The sequence below is a fragment of the Hyperolius riggenbachi genome, chromosome 2 (genome assembly GCF_040937935.1).
Source record: "Hyperolius riggenbachi isolate aHypRig1 chromosome 2, aHypRig1.pri, whole genome shotgun sequence".
NCBI lineage: Eukaryota > Metazoa > Chordata > Amphibia > Anura > Hyperoliidae > Hyperolius > Hyperolius riggenbachi.
Window position 1 is genome coordinate 495705800 of NC_090647.1, and position 25282 is coordinate 495731081.

Sequence of the window (25282 nt, forward strand, 5' to 3'; positions counted from 1 at the left end):
ACATAGATAGATAGGTGATAGATAGATGGATGGATGGATGGATGGATGGATAGATAGATAGATAGATAGATAGATAGATAGATAGATAGATAGATGATTTAAACAGGTAATTTAAAGATCTATCTATTATATGGGACGTCTGCTTTGCAGCCTGTACAGGAGAGACTCTGGTTGGCTCTTATTCAATTAACCTTTTCTCCTTGGAGATCATTTTTATCTCCTGTTTAAAATAACCTTCCAGCTTTCTGCAATTGAGAAAGTACCAAAAAGTATGTGAAACCATAGTGTCAAAATCATTCTGAGTATTTCCTTGCTTGCTGGTGGCTTAAAATGCATATTATTGATAAGAGCCCATATGCAATTTATTTTTCTCCTGTTTTTTTCTTAGGAGATCATTTTTCATCTACTCTATAAAATAACTTGTTAGTACCTTGCAAATAAAATTACCAAAAAGTAGCTGAAAAAGTACTGTCAAAATTATTTTGAGTATTTTCTTGCTTGCTGGTGGTTAAAAAGCATTTTATTCACAGGGTATAAAAATATCACCTAGGAGAAAACATGGATCAGTCAGAAGAGGCTGGGGATAGATCAGTCAGTAGAGGCCAGGGATGGATCAGTCAGGAGAGGCCGGGGATGGATCAGTCAGGAGAGGCCGGGGATAGATCAGTCAGGAGAGGCCGGGGATGGATCAGTCAGGAGAGGCCGGGGATGGAAGTCAGGAGAGGCCGGGGATGGATCAGTCAGGAGAGGCCGGGGATGGATCAGTCAGGGGAGGCCGGGGATGGACCAGTCAGGAGAGGCTGGGGATAGATTAGTCAGGGGAGGCTGGGGATAGATTAGTCAGGGGAGGCCGGGGATGGATCAGTCAGGAGAGGCTGGGGGTGGATCAGTCAGGAGAGGCCAAGGAGGGATCAGTCAGGAGAGGCCAGGGATGGATCAGTCAGGAGAGGCCGGGGATAGATCAGTTAGGAGAGGCCGGGGATAGATCAGTCAGCAGAGGCCGGGGATGGATCAGTCAGTAGAGGCCAGGGATGGATCAGTCAGGAGAGGCCGGGGATGGATCAGTCAGGGGAGGCCGGGGATGGACCAGTCAGGAGAGGCTGGGGATAGATTACTCAGGGGAGGCTGGGGAAAGATTAGTCAGGGGAGGCCGGGGATGGATCAGTCAGGAGAGGCTGGGGGTGGATCAGTCAGGAAAGGCCGGGGATGGATCAGTCAGGAGAGGCCGGGGATGGATCAGTCAGGGGAGGCCGGGGATGGATCAGTCAGGAGAGGCTGGGGGTGGATCAGTCAGGAAAGGCCGGGGATGGATCAGTCAGGAGAGGCCGGGGATGGATCAGTCAGGGGAGGCCGGGGATGGATCAGTCAGGAGAGGCTGGGGGTGGATCAGTCAGGAAAGGCCGGGGATGGATCAGTCAGGAGAGGCCGGGGATGGATCAGTCAGGGGAGGCCGGGGATGGATCAGTCAGGAAAGGCCGGGGATGGATCAGTCAGGAGAGGCTGGGGGTGGATCAGTCAGGAGAGGCCGGGGATGGATCAGTCAGGGGAGGCCGGGGATGGATCAGTCAGGAAAGACCGGAGATGGATCAGTCAGGAGAGGCCGGGGATGGATCAGTCAGGGGAGGCCGGGGATGGATCAGTCAGGGGAGGCCGGGGATGGATCAGTCAGGGGAGGCCGGGGATGGATCAGTCAGGAAAGGCCGGGGATGGATCAGTCAGGAGAGGCCGGGGATGGAACAATCAGGAGAGGCTGGGGGTGGATCAGTCAGGAGAGGCCGGGGATGGATCAGTCAGGGGAGGCCGGGGATGGATCAGTGAGGGGAGGCCGGGGATGGATCAGTCAGGGGAGGCCGGGGATGGATCAGTCAGGAGAGGCCGGGGATGGATCAGTCAGGAGAGGCCGGGGATGGAACAGTCAGGAGAGGCTGGGGGTGGATCAGTCAGGAGAGGCCGGGGATGGATCAGTCAGGGGAGGCCGGGGATGGATCAGTGAGGGGAGGCCGGGGATGGACCAGTGAGGGGAGGCCGGGGATGGACCAGTTAGAAGAGGCTGGGGATGGACCAGTCAGGAGAGGCTGGGGATAGATTAGTCAGGGGAGGCTGGGGATAGATTAGTCAGGAGCGGAGAGAATATTTGGTAGAAGGGAAAGGAGAGGCCATGACAGTCTGTTAGGGGTATGTCCTCAGCCTGGATGGAGAGAGAGCTATATCAGCATGACTTTCACCTGCACAGCATCACCCAGACCATAGCTGCCAGCACAGAGCCGCTCCCCCACCCTCCAGCATAATTACCAGCCTAATTACTGTCACCCCACCTGATCCACCACTACAGAGGGATCCATTGGCTGCCATATAGAGATGGGCCCTCTGCTTGTCCTACACTGTGACTGTTTACTCTCTGCAGAGGGTTCTGCATTCAGTTATTTTATGGAGTAATTCTTTATTGTTCCAGAGGATCCCCAGCCTCTGCTGTACACAATGCAGTGATGTGATGTTATATGAATACAGTATGGTATAAAAGTAAAAAAAAAGAAACTGACATAAAAAGCAATAACAATAACAACAGAAAAGCTAGAGGTCTAGAGTAAAACAAAACATAGCTGCTGCTGATAGATAAATAAATAAATAGATAGTGATAGAGTTTGTGCAAAAGTACATACTCCCTTATGTACATAATGACACACATGTGACTTTTGGATTGCCCTCCATTGGGAGATGGGGGTGCAATAATTGGGGGTGCACAGTACCTTGGCCTGGGATTTGCAATTTGCAATCAACGTTATTGTGTCCCCATTATGTTAATAATGTGTTTGTATTACATTAATTCGATTACTATAATGTAATATTACACCGTCCAATTAATTAGAATGCAATTAAGAAGATAACTATGAATTTAGGACAACATAAATATACCCCCTGTGACCGCCAGCACAAAATATACTCAGCCCTGCACAGACAATATTTACTATTGATTAATTCCAAATTCCCAGCCTACACATTTAGCTGCCCATTATACATTATATACAGATATATCCACCCATCACATTGTACTGTGTATAACATAAACCTGTCCTGTGCTCTGACCCGGCCACTGTTATCAGTATTATATTCACTTCCCATCAGGACAGAGGTTTGTTTATGACTATTGAGTGTAGAATCGGGATGACACCATTTATTAGCTAGATTAGAAGAAAATGAGTAAGCTTTTGGCTATAAAGCCTTCATCAAGCTGTTTCCTGTATATTGATAACATTTAGAACACAGCTATACACTGGACTGTAAAAATGAGATACATTGTTGTTCTGCTTTTTACTACCCAATGTATATAAGCTGTGTTCTGTATACAGGAATCAGTCTGATGGAAGCTTCATAATTAAGTTAGAAAATAAATGGTAGCATCCTGATTCTAAACTTGTTACTGATGGCTAACACGGTACAACACTCTACTGCTGCTTCTACTTTCTTGCTATGAAGTGTGGTACTGAGGGAAGGGGGTGTTATCCAATGTTACCCACTTCACTAATAATATGAACGGATCAGCTCCTGATATGAGGTGAGCACTTATTCACACATAATAGAGAGAAATGCTCCCCAAATATTCCTAAATATGCCGCCGTCAGCGAATCTCCACTAAACCTCAAATATGTGCAGAGAAAGAAAAATGAACTCGACGAGTGAAATCAAATATAAAAACTGATTCATCACTAAATTCAGGCTCTCCAGACCCGATATTGTCCTGCATTATATAATGGGCTTTGTAGTAGAGTAGTTACTAATGCGCTTCCCAGTACCCCAGCTGTCACATACACAGGCCTCCTCCATAGAAAGCGCTCCCAAATAAAGAAAATAAATACAAGCGTGCCCCCTCCTAAACCTAATATACAGAAGTTATACGTGCGTGTATAGTATTATCACACACTCATTCTATTAGCGATATTATTTAATAATTATTATTTGTAGTAGGAGTATTTTGAATATATATTTTAGGATATACATTTTTTAAGTAAATATTCATAACGGAAAAACTGTAATAGTAAATAATAATGGTAATAATAATACGGTTGTTGATGTTGTTATTATTATTATTATTATTATTATTATTATTATTATTATTATTATTATTATTATTATTATTATTATATCTGGAAAGTTCATCTTCCCTTTTTATGCTCTACTGTTTGTGCTGTTAGTTTAGTATTTTGTGTTCCTGTGTGTCTTGTGTAGTAATTATTATACATACTATTTTACTCCTTGGAGAGCCTGTAAGTACGCAGTATATATATTCACATACACACATATATATTTTCACCTGCGTTTGGGGGCAATAGGTAGAACATGGAATTAATAATATATGGGGATAGTAGGTAGCACATATAATATATATGGGGGCAGAAGGTAGAACATGGAATATATTTATATATGGGGCAGTAGGGGCAACATATATTGTATATGGGGCAGTAGGTAAAACGTGGAATAAAATGTGGGGGCAATAGGTAGAACATAAAATATATATATGGGGCAGTAGGTAGAGTATATATACATATATATATATATATATATATATATATATATATATATATATATATATATATATATATATAGAGGCAGTAGGTAGAAAATATAATATATACAATACATATATGGGGGGGCAGTAGGTAGAACATGTAATACATGTATATGGGCGCAGTAGGTAGAACATATATATATAGTGTATATATTGGGGTCAGTAGGTAGTGCCACGCCGGGACACACACGCCGGGACACACGCACGCCGGGACACACACACACACTGGGACTCACCGTCGGGGAAGACTGCCCTCATCTTCAGGTAGCTGGTGGTGAGTCGGATGATGGAAGCCTTGTCCAGCTGGGAGGTGATGGCGGAGGGAAGGGGCAGCAGCTTGGCCAGCTCATAGAACTCGCCATTCTCCTTCTCCCGCCGGGTCTTGGCCGCATTCTTGGACTTCTCCTTCATGTTAGCGAGCGTCGGGGGGCCCCAGCAGCACTGGCATAGCAATAATGATAATAGGAGTAATGGCCCCGGCACTGGCTGCTCAGAGGGGGCACCATGGAGCCTGGCACCCAACCTCCTCCACCACAGACCTGTACAATCCAGCCCCGACCATCAATCCCTCCTCATCCTCCCCCCGCGATCAGATTGCAGCTGCAGCCCCACTAGACCTGGAGAAACGTTCCAGCGATGTGATCGAACAAGCGAATCGAAACAATCTTTTCAGTTTTGTGATCCCAAAAGTGCAGCCCGGATTACCGGAGGCTCCATAGTGCTTAGTGGCGAGGGGGGCCAGACATCCACGCGGGGGGATGAAGGCTCAGATCCACATCGGCTGCTGAGATGAGATCGATCAGTAGCTGCTCCTGTACAATCGCCTCCCGCCCGGGCGGTGTGTGTGTAGCGAGCCCGGCCGCAGCGATCTCCGCGCTCTGCTGCCTGAGTGCCTGGCTCTGCACAGAGAGCTCAGAGAGCATACAGAGGATGGGGCCCCGCTCAGTGACGTCTCCTTACACTCAGCACAGGGAGGCTGGGTGACCCGAGCAGCACAGGACAGCCTGGCACACCAGGGGTTAACCGATCTGCTGTGCTGCTGACTGATGACACGCTATGGAGCTGGCCTCTGTGTCTGTGGGATATATACATTATACACATGTGTGTGTGTGTGTGTGTGTATGGAGGGAGGGGGCATGGATGAGAGGTTACCACTGCTCAATACTCCACAGAGGGAGATACATGGGGGGGGGGGGGGGGGGGGGGTATTATACAGTTATAAGGGCTCATCATATCAGATGGCATGATCTGCAGCATGTCCAGAAAAGTCACCAGACGCCTGTGGGGACTTCGAGCATACCTGGCCGAGTCCCTGTCTTGTCAGCGGAAATACTAAGACAAGATATACTGTATACATGCATATATATATATATATTCTGCTGTCATATTACACCAATAACCCTACCCCATCTATATATTAGCCAAGACAATTAGCCATGCTATCTGGTGAGTGGTGGAAATATAATCTAATCTATCTTTCTATCTAATCTATCTATTATTATTATTATTGATTTATTATTATTATTTATTTATAAAGCGCCAACATATTCTGTGGCACTGTACAAAGAAATAAACATGGGGTACATAATAATACAGACAATAGTGTACACCAATATACAAGATACATAATTGGTGGCAAAATACAAAAATGATACAAAATACAGAATATAAGATACAGAATCGGTAATGACAGTGATACAAGTAACATGTTAAATAAAATGTGTAATAATTTTCAAGACACTTAGGGGGAGAGAGCCCTGCCCTTGCGAGCTTACAATCCAAAGATTGTAAAGATCTATCTATCTATGTATCTATGTATCTATCTATCTATCTATCTATCTATCTATCTATCTATCTATCTATCTATCTATCTATCTATCTATCTATCTATCTATCTATCTATCTATCTATCTATCTATCTATCTATCTTCCTATCTATCTATATCTATCTATTTATATCTATCCATCCATGCAGTTAACCAACTTGTATTGAAAAATCTCTCTCATACATTTACCTCGGTAGTCTACTTTATCTTCTATAATTGGACTATGTGTCATTTTCCATGACGAAATACAAAATATAAACACGCTAAATAACCCACCAACACACACACACACACACATATATAAATATATATATATAGTTATTATTAGGTGTTATTAATTCCACCGCAGGTCATCCATATTTGTAGATAAAGGAATCTGATCATTAACGACCATGATGCCCTGTCTGTTTATACCAATCACATTCTCGGCTTTTCTCTTGATTCCGACCACTCACCATGGTTTCAGCATGTATAAAGCATAATTTCGCTCATTTGCTTGGACAGTTCTCTATATTTCACAGTTTATCATTGGATGCCACGCGAGCCAACGTGGCATCTAAAATGTATCCATTTCCCCAGTCCAATCAGAGGGGGTTTATCCAGGGTCCTTTAAGGCAAATTGAATATATGTAAACATGGATGAAGAAATCGCTTTTATTTGCTGTCAACAAGGGCTGGTCCTGAAATATATTTACTACCTTCCCTAAGATCACCTCCAAAGGTTATCATGTAAACGATCACACTGGGCTTGTGTTACATCGCTTATAGAACATTTCCAACTGTAAATACGTAGATAGGTTGCTACCATGTAGTACTAACAGCTGATCCACACAAGCTCGCAGGGTCTGATCGCCTGTTCATATCTGGATCATGTATCGATAATAATAACTTTAGTCTTGTCTCCAGAGGAGGGCTGTCAAATATTTTCATCCCTTTCACCTTTTGCAGAGAGCCCCATATACGGCTTCACTATGGTGCCACGAGAGGGTAACTATGTACCCCAAATGTCAGCTATTCAATAAGTGTGGTGACAGACATAGAGGAGTATAGCAGAGTGTCTGTTGGGCCTCATTCCAAAATCTCATCATCAGCAGCAGCACAGCCCCCACCCTCTTCCCGGAAATCCCCTCCAATTAAAAGAAATTAAAGGTCATACAATTTTTTTGGTACTTTGTTTTATTACAAACAGTGTATAAGCAATGTACACAATATGAGGATTTTAAGAGGGCTCAAATATTTTTTTTTCTAAAATAGAAGATATTGTCCATTGACAGTGTACAGTTTTCTGTGATGTTATATTTATATTTAACTCTAGATAGATAAGTAAGGCGATAGATATAGACAGGTAGATATTTTATTTAAAGTGAACCCGAGGCGAAAATAAACTGATGAGATAAACAATTATATTTATCCTTCTACTCCTAAAATGACGTTTTTAACCCCTTGCCGACCACGTAACGCTGATTGGCGTGAACGTGGCGGCCGCCCCAGGACCGATTCACGCCAATTGGCGAGAAGTCCTGGGGCGGGGTTTTGCAGGAGATCGCGCGCGCCGATGCACGTGCATCTCCACTTGAATGATGGAGCTCCGCTCCGCCATCAGTCTCCCAATGGGGATCGTCGCTAGGAGACTGTTAGATGGCAAAACCGCCATCTATTTACTCTGTACAGCACTGCGATCTACGGTAGCGATGTACTGGGGACAGCTGTGTGACACAGAGAAGTGCGGCAGAGAAGTGATCCGCCTATTACAGCCGATCACGCTGACTTGTTGGCGGGGGGAGGGAGGAGGGAGGGTAGGTTAAAAAAATATTTAAAAAAATAGCGAAATTTATTGAAAAAATTAAACAAATAAATATTTGTAAAAATAAACACAGAAAGCTCTGTTGGTGGGCAGAAAAGAAGGAGGGGGGAATCACTTATGTGCTGAGTTGTACGGCCCTGCAGCAAGCCCTTAAAGCTGCAGTGGCCTAATCTGTAAAAATGGTCTGGTTACTGGGGGGGGGGGGGGGGTGTTAAGCCCTTGGTCCTTAAGTGGTTAAGTGTCCCAGTGTTTTCTTTTATATTTAAACATTTACAAAGTAGGTTGAACGTTTCACTGTCTCACTGTAATCAGTGGCAGCCTATTAAGCATCCCAGAGTTAGAAAAAGGTCAATAGCTCATGTATTTTAAATCTCCCTGCCCTCAGAAGTTGTATTCTGCCAGGAAAACTTGTATGGCTGTAATTTGCTTATCAGTGAGGTTTACTATATTCCTGAAAGGACACCGACAACACAGAAGCTGTCACCTCCATGCTTCGAAATTAACTCTTTCAGGCAGCAAAATAAAACAAGTAAAGCTACCTGGTTATTAATGTTTTGTACTGTACATACACATTTATCTCATTGTGTCACATATCGCCTCAGGTACACTTTAAAGGATAATTCCATTAATTATCATTGGATCATGCATGGAATGAAAGGATGTATGCTTTTTATATTTATTCAAGTTTTTTTCTTTTTGCCTTTTGAGGGCTTATTTGAGGGCTTACAGTAGCATACAGTAAGTACAGTAAAGCATACAGGCAATGAAAAGTATGCTTTCCTACCATAACGCTATACGTTACAAATACAACGCTAATGTTGCACTGTAAACGTCTTATAGGATTAACATTGCAATGCGGTAAGCTGCGTCATAAGTGTTTATAACGCAGCTCCGCAACGTCCCACTGTGAAAGTTATAATCAACAGAACTCTTGCATATCTCTCTGTGTCTGGTTGTCTTTCTAGTCTGGAAGATAAATGGAAAAATAACTAAAGAGTAGGGACAGGCCTGGATTTACCTCAGAGGAGCCTATAGGCACAGATGTCCTGGCACCTTAGACTTCACCCTCCATGAACCCACAGACCCCTGCAGAACCGTACCACAAGTGTGCTGGCTGGCCCAGCTGTCACTTCTCCCTTCCTTCCCTTGCCCATCATAAATAGCTACAGGTGCTCCTTAGTATTAGGTAGACAAAAGTTCCCTCAATATTAAGTAGCTAAAGGTGTCCCTAAAGTTTTAGGTAACTAGAGGAACCTCAGTATTAGTTAGCTACAGATGCCGCTGAGCTGACTGAAGGGACATCTCGTCAGTGGAATGCCAAGAGGTGAGTAACCTCTAATTTACTCTCTCATCAGGACTCTGCATAGAGAAGGGGGAGGGAGGTGTTCAGGGAGGGGAGTGAGCCGTCTTTCCATCATCAGACGCCTGTAGGCACGTGTCTACAGTGCCTTATGGCAAATCTGGCCCTGAGTAGGGATGAGCTTATGAAACCAGCACTCCGCAGTGGAAATTGGTATGCGGAAATCGGAATCCCGGATTACCGAGACTCGGAAATTTTAGGCCAATCAAAAGACTCGGAAGTAGAGATGGCCCGAACCTCCAATTTTGGATTCGTGGACCGGGTTCGCGAACTTCCGCAAAAGTTCGGTTTGCGCGAACTTTCGTGAAACACAATAGACTTCAATGGGGAGGCGGACTTTGAAAACTAGAAACACTTATGCTGGCCAGAAAAGTGATGGAAAATATGTTTCAAGGGGTCTAACACCTGGAGGGGAGCATGGCGGAGTGGGATAGATGCCAAAAGTCCCGGGGAAAAATCTGGATTTGACGCAAAGCAGCTTTTTAAGGGCAGAAATCACACTGAATGCTAAATTGCAGTCCTAAAGTGCTTTAAAACTTCTTGCATGTGTATACATAAATCAGGTAGTGTAATTAGAGTTCTGCTTCACACTGACACACCAAACTCACTGTGTAACACACTGCAAACAGCTGTTTGTGTAGTGACGGCCGTGCTGGACTGGTGCGCACCATGGCAAGAGTGCAGGCTGTGGCGGTTTTCAAGCCCATATGGTCGCCGGGCTGTGGTAGCTCAATGATAGAACAACAGTGACTGTCCAGCTGATCAAATTTGGTCTGTCCACAATGAAGCAACGACCTTATTATCTTGGGTGTGCCCCTCCCCCCCCCCCCGAGACACTCATATAGCCGTCGGTCATTGCTTCATTGTGATACGCAAGCCCCTTCACCGCGGCAAGGTAATGGTCAGCCAGAAAAATTAGGCAGGCATGTACACGCACCAGAAAAATTAGTATAGCGGCTGCTGCTAGCAGAAGCTTTAAAAATTCAGGAATCCACCTGGAGTCCTGGACCCTGCTGGAGGTGGCGGAGAAGGCAGTCAAGTGGCCTGCAGGCAGAGTTGCTGTGTGGGGAGTGACTTAGTCTTGGGGTAGGCAGTCACACGACGTGCAGGCAGAGATGCTGTGTGTGGGGACTGACTTAGTCTTCGGGCAGGCCTGAGTGTGCTTTGCAGACCAGGAATCCGTGGTCAGATGGACCCTTGACCCAATGCTGTCTGCCAGAGATGTCACCACTTGCCTTTCAATATCAAGGTACAGTTTAGTTATCGCCTTTTTTGTGAAAAAATTGCATGATGGTATCTTACACTGCGATGTGTGGCTTTGCTTTTGTGTGCTGCTTTTCCTCAGGTGGTCATCCCATCGCAGTTTGTGCTTTGTAATCATGTGCCTTCATAAGGTAGTTGTCCCTACGCAGGTCTTGGTCTTTCCATGGCTCAAATTTCGGTGGCAGGGAGTACAGATGACATTGCTCTCATCTGAGGCAGACACACAAAACAATTTCCACACTGCTGAGCCCTGGGGTGAAGGCACTTTGGTGGTGGGGGCCCACTGAGTGTTAAGTGGGGTGCCAGAATCAGAGCAGGAGGAGGAAGATATGTCACGCTTCCGTGTGGAAGATGAGAAAGATGAGGTGTTCTGTGTTAAATAGTCAACTACATCCTGACAATATTGGGGGTTGATGGCACGTGCCTTTTTCTGAACACTGTACTTTGGTCGAGGGCCGCATGAAATCACGACAGCGCGACCTTGAACAGACCTGCCAGGTGGCCTGCCTCTGCCTTTTGCTTTGTCCATATTGGGGGGGGATGAAGTTAAAGGTATGCACTGACTTGACTAATACAATGTGCAGTCACACAGGTGCAGTTAACAGGTATGCACAGAGTGGTATATCACGCTGCGTGCACTCACGTAGGTAGGTGGGTGCACTGAACACAACAGGTGGGTATATGCAGTGATGGGTATTACAAACGTCCACCTGTCACACACACGTACCATGAACAGGTAGAGTGACTGGTGGTATTAAATATCACACTGCGTGCGCTCACGTAGGTAAGTGGGTGCACTGTGAACAACAGGTAGGTATATGCAGTGATGGGTATTATAATGTGCACCTGTCACACACAGACAGGTACCGGACAGGCACAGTGACACTGCGTGCGCTCACGTAGGTAGGTGGGTGCACTGAAGTGAACAACAGGTAGGTATATGCAGTGATGGGTATTATAATGTGCACCTGTCACACACAGACAGGTACCGGACAGGCACAGTGACACTGCGTGCGCTCACGTAGGTAGGTGGGTGCACTGAAGTGAACAACAGGTAGGTATATGCAGTGATGGGTATTACAATGTGCACCTGTCACACACAGACAGGTACCGGACAGGTACAGTGACACTGCGTCCGCTCATGTAGGTAGGTGGGTGCACTGAACTGAACAACAGGTAGGTATATGCAGTGATGGGTATTACAATGTGCACCTGTCACACACAGACAGGTACCGGACAGGCACAGTGACACTGCGTGCGCTCACGTAGGTAGGTGGGTGCACTAAAGTGAACAACAGGTAGTAGGTATGTGCAGTGATGGGTATAACAATGTGCGCCTATCACACACACAGGTAGGCACTGAATGTGCTGGGCCTGGCTGGCAGTGGCACACACAGTAGGAATTACCAAGGCTGTCTATGCAACACAAGTGACTGTGGGACACACACACACAAAAAAAAATAGATCAAAAGAACAAGATTAGCTCTCAAAAGAGCTGTTGAGGGGTGCTTTTTAGCAATAAGAATAAGCAAGGAGCAAGCTAAGAAGCCTACAAGAGCCTAACTAAGCTTTCGCTATAGGTCTCTGCACAGCAGCTCTCCCTTCTCTAATTAATGCAGGCACACGAGTGAGTGAAAATCCTGAAGCTGCCCGCCTTTTATAAGGGGGAGGGGTGGGACTCCAGGAGGGAGTGTAGCCTGATTGGCTGCAATGTGCCTGCTGAATGTGATGTAGAGGGTCAAAGTTGACCCTCATGATGCACTATGGGGGCAAACCGAACTTCCAGGAAACGTTTGCGGTTTTCCGCAAACGCGAACCACCGAAGTTCGCTGGGAACCGTTAGCCGGCGAACCGTTCAGGCCATCTCTACTCGGAAGCATTGGACCAATCAGAGAATGCAAAAGTGTACAGTGGAAAACAGACTACCGCAGAAAATTTAGGCCAATCAGAGTATTAAACCAATCAGAGAATGGAGATCTTTAGGCTGGGAACACGCTAGGCCGAATTGCTGTAATTGCAGAAATATAGCAAAAACGCACATAATGCAAGTCAATCAGCCTCATGAAAAAACGCATATGTTTGCGCTCTGCAATGTACGTTTTTAAAAACACTGGTCTTGCTGCATATTTTTCAAAAACGCATCAAAAATGCACATAATGAAAGTCAATGGTGATGCAGTATTGCGTTTAAGTGCTTTTTGTATGCGTTTTGCATGTGTTTCTACATGCGTTTATTTATTTTTTTAAACAAGTTTGATGAATTTCTGCTTCCTGTTGACTTCTTAGTGATTTGCATAAAACGCATAAAAAAAACATGCAAAACGCATACAAAACGCATATGCGATTTATATATGCGAACTGCAAATGCTTTAAAATGCACACAAAATGCAAGAAAAACGCATGTGCAGGAAAAAAAACCGCAAAAAGCAAACGCACAGAAAACGTATGTAAAACGCGGTAAAAACGGGCTAACGCAAATGCAGCAAAACAACACATTTCCCGCACTGCCTAGTGTGTTCCCAGCCTCACTGCCATTGCCGATCGGAAATGCATATTCTGCATAACAGCGTACATTCAGAATTTTTACATTCAGAAATGTTTTTGGGGAAAACTTGCTTGTCTGTTTGTTTTTTAACTCCTTGTGCAAAAGGAGCTATAAAACACCTTCTGAAAGTGCTTTCCCATGAAAGGAAATTTTTAAAGGGAAGAAAATGCTGTATTTTTCAAAACTGATATTTCTAAGTGTGTGTTAAGCAAGGAAAAATAAAAAGTGTCTAAGAGTGACGCAATAACTGAAATAACTTGGAAAGGGTGGGGATTTTTATTCAATGCCTCATGAAATTGTACGTCGAGACAGTGATTGAAGAACTACAGTTACCAGCACATCACAGACAGCAGGGGCTGCTTTGATTCACAATGCTACAGAACAGATCATTGCTCTTTGTACAGCTGGATCCAATTCATTTAATACAACAGCCCCCCCCCCCCTCCCCCAACTCCAGTACCCCAAATCTGTCTACATAGGCTTTAAAGGCGTTTGATGGAAACCAGAAATAATTATTTCAGTTATGGATTACACATATGGATAGAGAGCTGAGCTCTCATTAACACGCGGCTTTACGTAAGTGGTGAATTGTTGTACATCAGTTTATAAACATTATATTTCCCTGTAGTGTGTACCTGTCACTTGTGACAGAATCTTTTCTAAGTGCTCTAGTTCAGTCTGTGGGATTCTGTTTAAAGTAAGATGAAACTCCATATCAACTGGTTAAAAAAAAAAAAAATCCAATAAGAAATTACTTGTTTATCCTATCTATCATGTTGCTTTCAGTGTTCACTGTCAGATTTTGGAGAGATGTGATATGATAAAAAAGAAAATAATATTTCTGCTGGTTTCCATCTCTACTGTTTTTCAATCACTTCTGCCCTTTTCTTTTTTTCAACCCAGCTCATTATTAATTTGCACCACCTTACTGACCCTCCCACAGCAACATCACCTAGACAACAGGCTTACATCACAGTGTAAACTCTTCAAAGGGAGAAAGGGATTCAATCAATTACCTTCTGGTCATAGTGTCCTTATTGTATTACTTAACTACTGAGGGTTTTATCGTATGGAAGATAGCAATTTTTACCTTTCAGCGCTCCTTCCATCCATTCGCCAATACAGTAACTTTACTTGTCACATCGAAATGATCCATAGCTTGTTTGTTTTCGTCACAGATTAGGCTTTCTTTGGGTAGTATGTTTTGCTAAGAATTATTTTATTCTAAATGCATTTTAATGAGAATAATAAGAAAAAAATGGAAAAAAATTAATTATGTCTCAGTTTTCGGCCATTGTAGTTTTAAAATAAAACGTGCTACTGTGAATAAAATGCACACATTTTATTTGCGCATTTGTCCCAGTTATTGCAACATTTAAAATATGTCCTTAGAACAATGTAATGCGACAATATTTTATGTAGAAACAAAGGTGTACTTTTTAAGTTTTACGCCTGTCACTAATTACAAGCCCTTATTTGCAAAAATAACAGCAATATACCCTCATGACATACATATTAAAACAATAATTTATAAAGAAGGGAATATGCGCTAATGAAATACTAATTTCTTTTTAATCAATTGCTATTCAGCCACATAAAAAATCAAATGATAAAACTTAAAAGACCATAAGTTACCACAATAAAACCACAATAACAATCACCCTCATACCATCCGTAACATCCGCATACTCTCCAAGGACCACGCACACCTAACCCTCTAAAACCAAGGGGAAAGGAGAAGTATTCCACTTTCAAAAAAGGGGGAATTTTTGTGCACAAGCAATATTGCTCAGTCCAAAGTTCATAGGAGGCAGCCGTGAATATTAACTCCTGGAGTATAGAGTCTAATGTGATCCTTGGTGGTTATATCAAAATTGTATTAAATGACTCCACCTCTGTGTTTATAAAATAGTTGGACCGGTCCTCTCTATATATACTCAATAGTTCACCGTAAATCTCTTGACTCCACTCTCTCTCCAATTCGATGCTTCCAGCGCAACTACAGCTGTAGTTGCGCTGGAAGCATCGAATTGGAGAGAGAGCGGAGGGGGGGGGGGGGGGGTGACGTCACCTGCAGCAAGACACTACAAGCGGTGATTCCCGGGAGAGCGAGCATCACCATTGGAACTGCCGGCAGGAAGTGACGTAGGCCGCCGGGCACCGCTTGAGTTGAAACGGAGAGAGACAACTCAGAAGCCCCGAGCCGCGCAGACGGTAGAAGATCGGGAGCCGAGCATTTCAATAGAGGTACTCCGATTGGACTCAAATTGTTAATGAACATTCAAAAGAGTCAAGAGATTTACGGTGAACTATTGAGTATATATAGAGAGGACCAGTCCAACTATTTTATAAACACAGAGGTGGAGTCATTTGATACAATTTTGATATAACCACCACGGATCACATTAGACTCTATACTCCAGGAGTTAATATTCACGGCTGCCTCCTATGAACTTTGGACTGAGCAATATTGCTTGTGCACAAAAATTCCCCCTTTTTTGAAAGTGGAATACTTTTCCTTTCCCCTTGGTTTTAGATGGTTAGGTGTGCGTGGTCCTTGGAGTGTATGCGGATGTTATGGATGGTATGAGGGTGATCATTATTGCGGTTTTATTGTGGTAACTTATGGTCTTTTAAGTTTTATCATTTGATTTTTTATGTGGCTGAATAGCAATTGATTAAAAAGAAATTAGTATTTCATTAGCGCATATTCCCTTCTTCATAAATTATTCATTTAATCAAAGGTTTTTTTCGGAATTTTGCAGCTTAGGGAACTCAATAGCGCCGCTTCCCACCATATTTGAATACATATTAAAACAGTTGAGACCCTATTTATGTATTTTTTAAAATGTAATTTTATTTTTAATATTCAAATGATTTTTGTTTGTGTGGTAACTATGGGAGAGTGGGGGAGGTAAGGGGTTAATCTTAATAGGGAATTGATGAATTTTTATTTGATATAATGTATGTAGGGTGTAATTTTACTATTTGGCCAGTGAACAGTACACAGGAATAAGTGTGTGTGGTTTTACTCTTGTTTTTCAATGACCACGGCATCTCATTGATGCAGGTGGTCATTGACCCCAGGCACTTTGATTAGTGAATGGGAACTGTGTTACCATTCACCAATCAGTGTACTACTACACTGCCATGGTGGTGGGAGGGGGGGGGGGGGGGGAGGTCGCGGACGTACGCATCTGCATGCAGCACACTAGAACCTGAAGGCCAATATCTACGTCCCTGGAGTGGGAACAGTCTTCCCATATGGCGTAGATACAGTATACTGCCACAAACGGGACTAGTGGTTAACCTGTTGATATAGCCAATAAAGGGAAGTTGCATGTCCTTGCATTAAAACCTTAGTTTAGACATATACATTTATTATAACATCATCTAAAATTAACTATGCGTAACTGTATACATAGCATCTCATCCGGAACCTTCGCTCCTCTCAGGAGACACTTTTGTCCTCTAGCTTAGTCACCTCCTCTCACTCCCGTATCCAGGACTTCTCATGAGCATCACCTCTCCTTTGGAACGCTCTCTTACAGCCTGTCCGTTATGCTCTTAGCCTGAAAACCTACCAATGTACTCTCAAAACACACCTATTCAGACAAGCCTATAATTTGCTGTAGGTAACACTGAAGGTTTACTGCGTCATCTGCTAACCCCTGTGTCTGCTAACCCTGTGCCTAATGTCCCCAACCCCACAAGGGCAGGAACCTTCTCCTAGTATTTCTTATTCTGCTATCATAAGAGCATGTACTAGTATCGGTGGCGTCTCAAAGCACTTATCAACAATGTCTGTATTTGTATTGCTGTATGTCCTCATTGCACTATTTGCTTTGTACTATGTACAGAGCTATGGAAGATGTTGGTTCTACATAAATAACATATAATAATAATAATGGGGCTATCAAAACATAGTTTTGCAGTGTAAAAAGGAAAATACCTGTTGCATCAGTTTATAGATCCTCATCTTCTTAGTGATTAAATTACAGCTGCTCACTCACTAACATCCTCCTCAGATAAGGGAGGCACTCCCCCTTTAGTCACATGAGTAAACTGGGGCAGGGGATGATAGCTCTCTCAGCTGAAACCACCCTTCTCTGCTGACAGATAGCCTATCTCTAATAGGGGCGTGCCTTCAGGCTTTATTTGGTGAGGGAGGAGGGAACAGCTGAAAGTTGATGTGGAGGAAACTTTTTTAGAATGCATTATACAATACTGTATTTTTCAGACTATAAGACGCTCCTGACCATAAGATGCAATTAGGTTTAGAGGACAAAAACCAGGGGAAAAATATATACTAAACCTTGTGCATCCGTTGTGAAGGGGCATTTTGTGGATTATGCCCCCTTTGTACCTTATGCCCCCTTGTACCTCTTGTGTCTCCCTGTGTCCTCCTCTGTTCCCCTTGTGTCCTCCTGTGTCCCCCATGTGTACACCTCTGTCCTCTTTGTATCTTCCTCTATGCCCTTTTGTGTCCCCCTGTGTCCTCTGTTTGTCCCCCTGTGTCCTTCCTTGCATGGGCACAGTACAGGGAGTCCCCGACATTGCAGGCGTTCACAAGTTCACAAGTCAGGAACTTCCTACGTTTGGACTATAAGACACAGTGACTTTTTTTCCCCACTTTGGGGGGATAAAAAGTGAGTTTTATAGTCCAAAAAATACAGTAATTTAAATAGGGTACTAATAAAAACATATACATTTTTGCCTGAATTAATTATTTAAAGTAGTGATGATCAAACACCTAGATGTTCGGGTTCGGTTAGGTTCGGCTGACGTCATCCAGCCCGCCTGCCCCCCCTCCCGCCACCAGGGGGCGGCGGTCCTCCCGGCGCCCCCTGGTGGCGGGAGGGGGCAGGCGGGCTGGATGACGTCAGCCGAAGCTTACCGAACCCGAACATCTAGGTGTTCGATCATCACTAATTTCAAGTTCACCTTTCATTAGACTGCTATGGAGGATGTTATTTTTCCTTCCAAACAACTGTCTGTCTCTTGGCTGTAATGGTGACCTTCTACTATGGGAGAGCTATAGGGGAGTTGCCCATGCCACTACACAGGGCCTCAGAGTGTGTGCATGCATGGGAAGGGGGGGGGCAGGGCAGTTTCTAGGCCTTAAAGGGCAACTGAAGTGAGAGGTATGTGGTGGCTGCCATATTTATTTCCTTTTAAGCAATACCAGTTGCCTGGCAGCCCTGCTGGTCTATTTGGCTACAGTAGTGTCTGAATAACACCAGAAATAAGCATGCAGCTAATCTTTCAGATCTGACAATAAAGTTAGAAACAGCTGATCTGCTGCATGCTTGTTCAGGGTCCATGGTTAAAAGGTATTAGAGGCAGAGAATCAGTAGGACAGCCAGGCAACTGGTATTGTTTAAAAGGTAATAAATATGGCAGCCTCCATATCCCTCTTGCTTCAGTTGCCCTTTAAGGTGGCCACTAATGATACAATTAGCCGAACGATCGATTGCGAACGATGCTCTGTATGAACGATCGGAAATTATCATTTGGGACCACTAACAGACAAAAATCTACTAACCAATCCGATCAGATTGACGGAATCGAATCGAAAATTCATTCATTAATCTGATCGGATTGATTAGGAGATTTTTGTCTGTTAGTGGTCCCAACGATCATTTCTGATCGTTCATACGAAGAATCGTGATCGATCATTCAGCAAATTGTGTGATTAGTGTCCAGGGAGAGAATGTTTTAGTTGTGCCCCCCCCCCCGATAGAAACAGGCACACTTGTGATGCAGTAGCCCGAAGTGTGCCCCAGTAGCCAGAGGACCCCATTTAGGTAGCCAGAGAGCCCCCCTGTTGGGGTGGCCAAAGAGCCCCCATTTAGGTAGCCAGAGAGACCTGCCCCTTCCTTTAGGTAGCCAGAGAGACCCCCCCAACCCAATCCCCCCCCCCCCCCCCTTAGTAGCTAGAGAGACTCCCCCACCCTTTAGTAGCCAGGGATTCCCCCATTTAGGTAGCCTGAGAGCCCCGCTGTCTGGTAGGCTGAGGGGAAGGGGGGGGGGGGGAGAATGCAAGGTAGGGGGGGAAGCGGTGGGGGGGGGCTTACAGCAGAAATTGACACTCACCTACTGGGATCCTTCCTTCTTCCTGCTTCTAGGTGCCCTGTATCATGGCAACAGCACACCCTGTGGAACGTTTGTAGCAGAACTCATGAAAAAACGTGATCAGTCTGATCAGGCTCTGATTTGCTGTTTACTTTCATGTACTAAAGCAGAAAGGCCTAGTGCACACCAGAGCGTTTCGGCTGCGGTTTGCGATCCGCTTGCGGGTGCGGATCCGCTTGGGTAATGTATTTCAATGGGCTGGTGCACACCAGAGCGGGAGCCGTTTTGCAGAAACGCATACTCCCGGGCTGCTGCAGATTTTGGATTGCGGATGCGTTTCTGCCTCAATGTTAAGTATAGGAAAAACGCGAACCGCTCTGAAAAACGGCACTTCAGAGCGGTTTTCCAGGCGTTTTTTGTTACAGTAGCTGTTCAGTAACAGCTTTACTGTAACAATACATGAAATCTACTACACCAAAAACACTTCCCAAAACCGCAAAATGCTAGGTGAAACGCTACATAAAAATAAGAAAAAGCGTTTCAAAATCTGCTAGCATTTTGCGGATCTGCTAGCGGTTTTTGGTGTGCACCAGGCCAAAGTGATCACTGCAGATCAGTGCCTTGCAACTCAACTAGCTGATGAAACTGCTCACATGCTTCTCCAAGCTTTCTGCTACACCTCCCTGAAGCTAACCCTGCAAGATGTTACTCTTAGCACAAATACAAAGAGTAAAGGGGTTCTGGGAAGCTGAAATAATTCCTATGCATACTTTGCAATTCACCATAGTGTGGAAGATCCACTGACTGGGGAAACATTTTTCAACCGCAAATTATTCTCCTCAGCAGAGGATCCGCCCAGTATATAATTACCAGTAATAATAAACAGAAAAGGCCATGCATAGGAAAGAGCAACAACGCAGCAATCATGAGTGACCTTGGCGCACCCCTAGATTAGGCAAAGCTAGTTTACATATATTAACTTATTATGTTTCTGTGACATGTATTCACACTAATCCCCCATTATACTGGGTTTACAAGTCAATTCCAAGCACAAATGTTTCTCTAGTCCTGTGTAGGATCTGAGCAGCAGAGCTCGTTTTATCTGCGCGCTTTGACTAGCTGATGACAAATAAATCACTTTTAAAGGGAGACTATGGAAGTTTCAATTGATGACCCAATTCTACAACATGGTAACTCCTGAATATCATGCTGGTACTGAGGACTCTTAGTAGTTCCAGTCACATGCTGCAATAAGCATGCAGCTAATTTAAGCAACGGTCGTCACTCAGGAGTCACACCAGCTGACCTGTGTACTGTTGTGGGTCAGTGACTCAGTATTATAGTGAAAATTGCTGCAGACATATTTCAGTACACCACAAGACTCTCTTAGTTTAATGCTTTGAAAATGGTCTTTGTCTAGTATTGGTTTAGGGCTTTCCCAGATGTTTGTGTGCATATGTAGGAATACTTTCTCTCTCTCTCTTTCTTCTCTCTTTCTCTCTCTCTCTCTCTCTCTCTCTCTCTCTCTCTCTCTCTCTCTCTCTCTCTCTCTCTCTCTCTCTCTCTCTCTCTCTCTCTCTATATATATATATATATATACAGTGTATTTTTCAGACCATAAGACGCACGTTTTCTCCTCCAATAGTGGAGAGAAAAAGTCACTGGGTCTTATGTTTCGAATACTACCAATTCCCAGCAGAGTCAGAAGTCCCAGGTGTCCCCCCACAAGAAAGTGCTTCAGTGGTCTGGTAGTTCCCGCCAGACCTTCTGATTGCTGCCTGTGCTGTCCCCACATCCCTCCCACTCCTTCCTGCCTGGCACCAACCTTCCTGTTCATTTAAGCTTGTCTGGTTGCCCGGCTGTCCTACTATGCCCTGCTGCCAATCCAAACTGATGCGGACAGTGTTGAGCCCCAGGACCATGCCACTGATGGGTGGAGCAGAGGAGAATCCTTCAGATAGATTGGAGCCGATAGTCTCGCCAGCAGGACCAGGCTCCGTCATTGTGGCCAATCACTTTTCTACTATGCCCCACTGCTGATCCAAACTGATGCAGACAGTAGTGAGCCACAGAATGACCATGCCACTGATGGGTGGGGCAGAGGAGAATCCTTTAGATAGATTGGAGCCGATGGTCTCGCCGGCAGGACCAGGATCCGTCATTGTGGCCAATCACTGTTCTACTATGCCCCACTGCTGATCCAAACTGATGCAGACAGTGTTGAGCCCCAGGACCATGCCACTGATGGGTGGGGCAAAGGAGAATCCTTCAGATATATTGGAGCCGATGGTCTCGCCGGCAGGACCAGGCTCCGTCATTGTGGCCAATCACTGTTCTACTATGCCCCACTGCTGACCCAAACTGATGCAGACAGTAGTGAGCCCCAGAACGACCATGCCACTGATGGGTGGGGCAGAGGAGAATCCTTCAGATAGATTGGAGCTGATAGTCTTGCCGGCAGGACCAGGCTCCGTCATTGTGGCCAACAGCTGTTTGCGCCTTTGCGGTGCGTTACACAGTGAGTTTGGTCTGTCAGTGTGAAGCAGTACTCTAATTACACTCCCTGATTGATGTCTACACATGCAAGATGTTTTAAAGCACTTTAGGCCTCCAATTTAGCATGCAATGTGATTTCTGCCCTTAAAACGCTACTTTGCATCAAATCCAGATTTTTCCCCGGGACTTTTGGTGTGTATCCCACTCCTCCATGCAAAAACTCAGATGTTAGACCCCTTGAAACATCTTTGCCATCACTTTTCTGGCCAGCATAAATGTTTCTAGTTTTCAAAGTTCGCCTTCCCATTGAAGTCTATTGCGGTTTGAAAGTTCACGCGAACCCGAACTTTTTTCGCAAGTTTGCGTTCGAGGTTCGCGAACCGAAAATTGGAGGTTGAATCAGTTGCTGTTGAATGATTTTATGGGGGATGTATGTGTGTCTTTTGGAGGAAGGAAGTAAGTCTGCTCCAAGAAGTTTCAGCATGTAGTGTTGGTGGTATAATGGTTAGGATAGCAGCCTACCAAGCACTAGACCTGGGTTCAATTCCCAGCCAATATATGTAAGCTGGCTTTTGAAATCCTACAATTCCCTAAGCAAGCTCATTTTTCTCTTGGATATATCACAATGGTACATGCTAGGCTGGCTTCAGCATGTAGCATTGTAGTGTGTTGTGTTGGTGGTATAATGGTTAGGATAGCAGCCTACAGAGCGGTAGGCCTGGGTTTGATTCCCGGGCCAATGTATGTAAGCTGGCTTTTAAAATCCTACAAATCCCTAAGCAAGCTCATTTTTCTCTTGGATATATCACAATGGTACATGCTAGGCTGGCTTCAGCATGTAGCATCGTAGTGTGTTGTGTTGGTGATATAATGGTTAGGATAGCAGCCTACAGAGCGGTAGGCCTGGGTTCGATTCCTGGCCAATGTATGTAAGTTGGCTTTTGAAATGCTACAAATCCCTAAGCAAGCTCATTTTTCTCTTGGCTATATCATAATGGTACATGCTAGGCTGGCTTCAGCATGTAGCATTGTAGTGTGTTGTGTTGGTGGTATAATGGTTAGGATAGCAGCCTACAGAGCGGTAGGCCTGGGTTCGATTCCTGGCCAATGTATGTGAGTTGGCTTTTGAAATCCTACAAATCCCTAAGCAAGCTAATTTTTCTCTTGGATATATCATAATGGTACATGCTAGGCTGGCTTCAACATGTGGTGGTATATTGGTGAAGAGAGCTGTCTACCAAGCACTAGACCTGGGTTCGATTCCCGGCCAAGGTATGTAAGCTGGCTTTTGAAATCCTACAATTCCCTGGAAGATGAGACCCTCCTCCCTCCAGGAGGAAGGGAGAAGAAGGAGAAAAATTTCGAAAAAATCCTGCAGGAATTTTCATAGCGACGGAATTCAGCGCTGGCGGAATTCCGGTTGAACGGAATTTGTTCTTTCCAGCCACCCCTATTTTTGGTCTCTTTTAGTCCCCTATACCTTCCTAGTGGTTCTCACCCTGAGCTGCTTGGTTACTCTCGTGTTTATTTTCCCAGATAATCGGAGTAAATCATGATATTAGGAGAATGTATTTATTTATTGTATTTATAAAGCTCCAACATATTACGCAGTGCTGGACATTAGTTAAAGTTACAGACAATATTTAGGGATGACATACAGTAATAAGACAATACAGGAATACAAGAAAAAACAGATCACACAGCACAGTATGAGTACAAGGTAATGCTTAGTCAGTCACTGGATGAGAGCATGGAGATTAGGCAAGTTAGGTTCACTCAAATGCATAGCATGGTTGCACAGTAATGCAGGTGTATGATCAGGTAGGACACAAAAGGAGGACCCTGCCCAAAAGCTTACAATCTAGAGGGAGAGGTAGGGACATGAAAGGTAGGGGACCAGAGTTCAGCTTGTAAGAGGTAGTAGGCCAGAGTGAAAAGGTGAGTTTTGAGGGTGTTCTTGAAGACGTTGAAGAAGGAGGAGGCTGCCCTAATGGGTGGAGGTAGGGAGTTCCATAGTGTTGGAGAAGCTCTTGAGAAGTCCTGGAGGCGTGCATGGGACTGGGTGATGCGGGGGGGGCGGTTAGGCGAAGTTCATTGGAGGAGCGGAGTGAGCGGCTAGGTGTGTATCTCTGAGTAAGATCAGAAATGTAGGTTGGACAAGTTTTGTGGACAGATTTGTAGGTCAGACACAGTATCTTGAATCTGATTCTGGACTGGCTAGGAAGTGGAGGGATTAACGGAGAGGAGCCATCGTGGTGGAGCGATGGGAGGAGTGGATAATTCTGGCTGCCGCATTCATGATGGACTGCAGTGGGGCTATTCGGGTCATAGGGAGACTAGACAGAAGGGCATTGCAGTAGTCACTCACAAGGTCACAAGGTCAGGTTTTCTGCCAGACAACCTCTAAGGGCTCTTTCACATCTGAGCTGATTTTTGGTGTTTTGATGCAATGACAATAGATTGCGATAACCAAGGTAAAATGAAAGTTCATAGAGTTTCATTTTACATTTCACATCTAACGCTGCGTTTTGGGGCGCTGCGGTTCAACGCACCAGGGAGATTTTAATCGTCCGGCGTCTGCGTTTTGCCGTCGGGTGAATGAAACTACCGCCACTAATCAGCGTTGCACCACAACATCCCACGTTACATAACGCATTCACAAAATCGGGTTTGTGCACACGTTGCTTAATGTAAAAGAGCCCTAAATAGGATTCAGGTGTATTTTCTTGGGTACCCCCACACTTACAAATCACAAAATTCTGACTAATCAATAGATACACAGGAATTTCTCTGAGAGGGACTGAATACTAAAACTTAGCCTTTAATAGTAAGTTTAAAATCAAGTGAAAATGCTGTCATATATGAGATGGACAAAAACCATTAGACTGCGTTGGAAACCATTATAAGGTAAGTATTGTATTAGGGAAGACCCATTCCAATCGCAGTGTTTGTATATTAGAATTAAGATTAAACACCCTCCACCATAAAACCCGACAAGTTTCAATTCATAAAGAACCTTTTTCAAGGGTAAGTGCAGACAGTAAAGTGCTAACGTGCCAAATGTGGGACCTCCAAAAGGTGTGTATATGGGTGCGAGAATAGACCACCTTATGGGTGACCCCTGAAAGAAGTTCTGCTTGATTACTGCTTAAAACACCTTTATTACCACAATAAATTTGTTATGTTTTTTTTTTTTAAACTAAATTATGCATCTTCAGCTAAAAATCCTAATTTAAGATTTAGGTGATCTGACCTGAAGCAGCACAGTTGAATGGGGTAATGGCGCGCTCTGTGGGCAGGACTGGTACTTGACTCAGCATCATCACACTATTTGGAATGAAAGGCAGGTA

The 25282-nt window shown here is 44.4% G+C and overlaps 1 protein-coding gene across 1 annotated transcript in view; it reads right to left on the reverse strand.

The window, feature by feature from the left end:
- Positions 1 to 4975, reverse strand: part of SIM2 (SIM bHLH transcription factor 2) — a 126307-nt gene extending 121332 nt beyond the window's left edge. Inside the window, exon 1 of the mRNA XM_068266054.1 lies at positions 4801 to 4975. Within this exon, the coding sequence (XP_068122155.1) occupies positions 4801 to 4975 (175 nt within the window). The remainder of the gene's footprint in view (positions 1 to 4800) is intronic.
- Positions 4976 to 25282: the final 20307 nt, after the last annotated feature.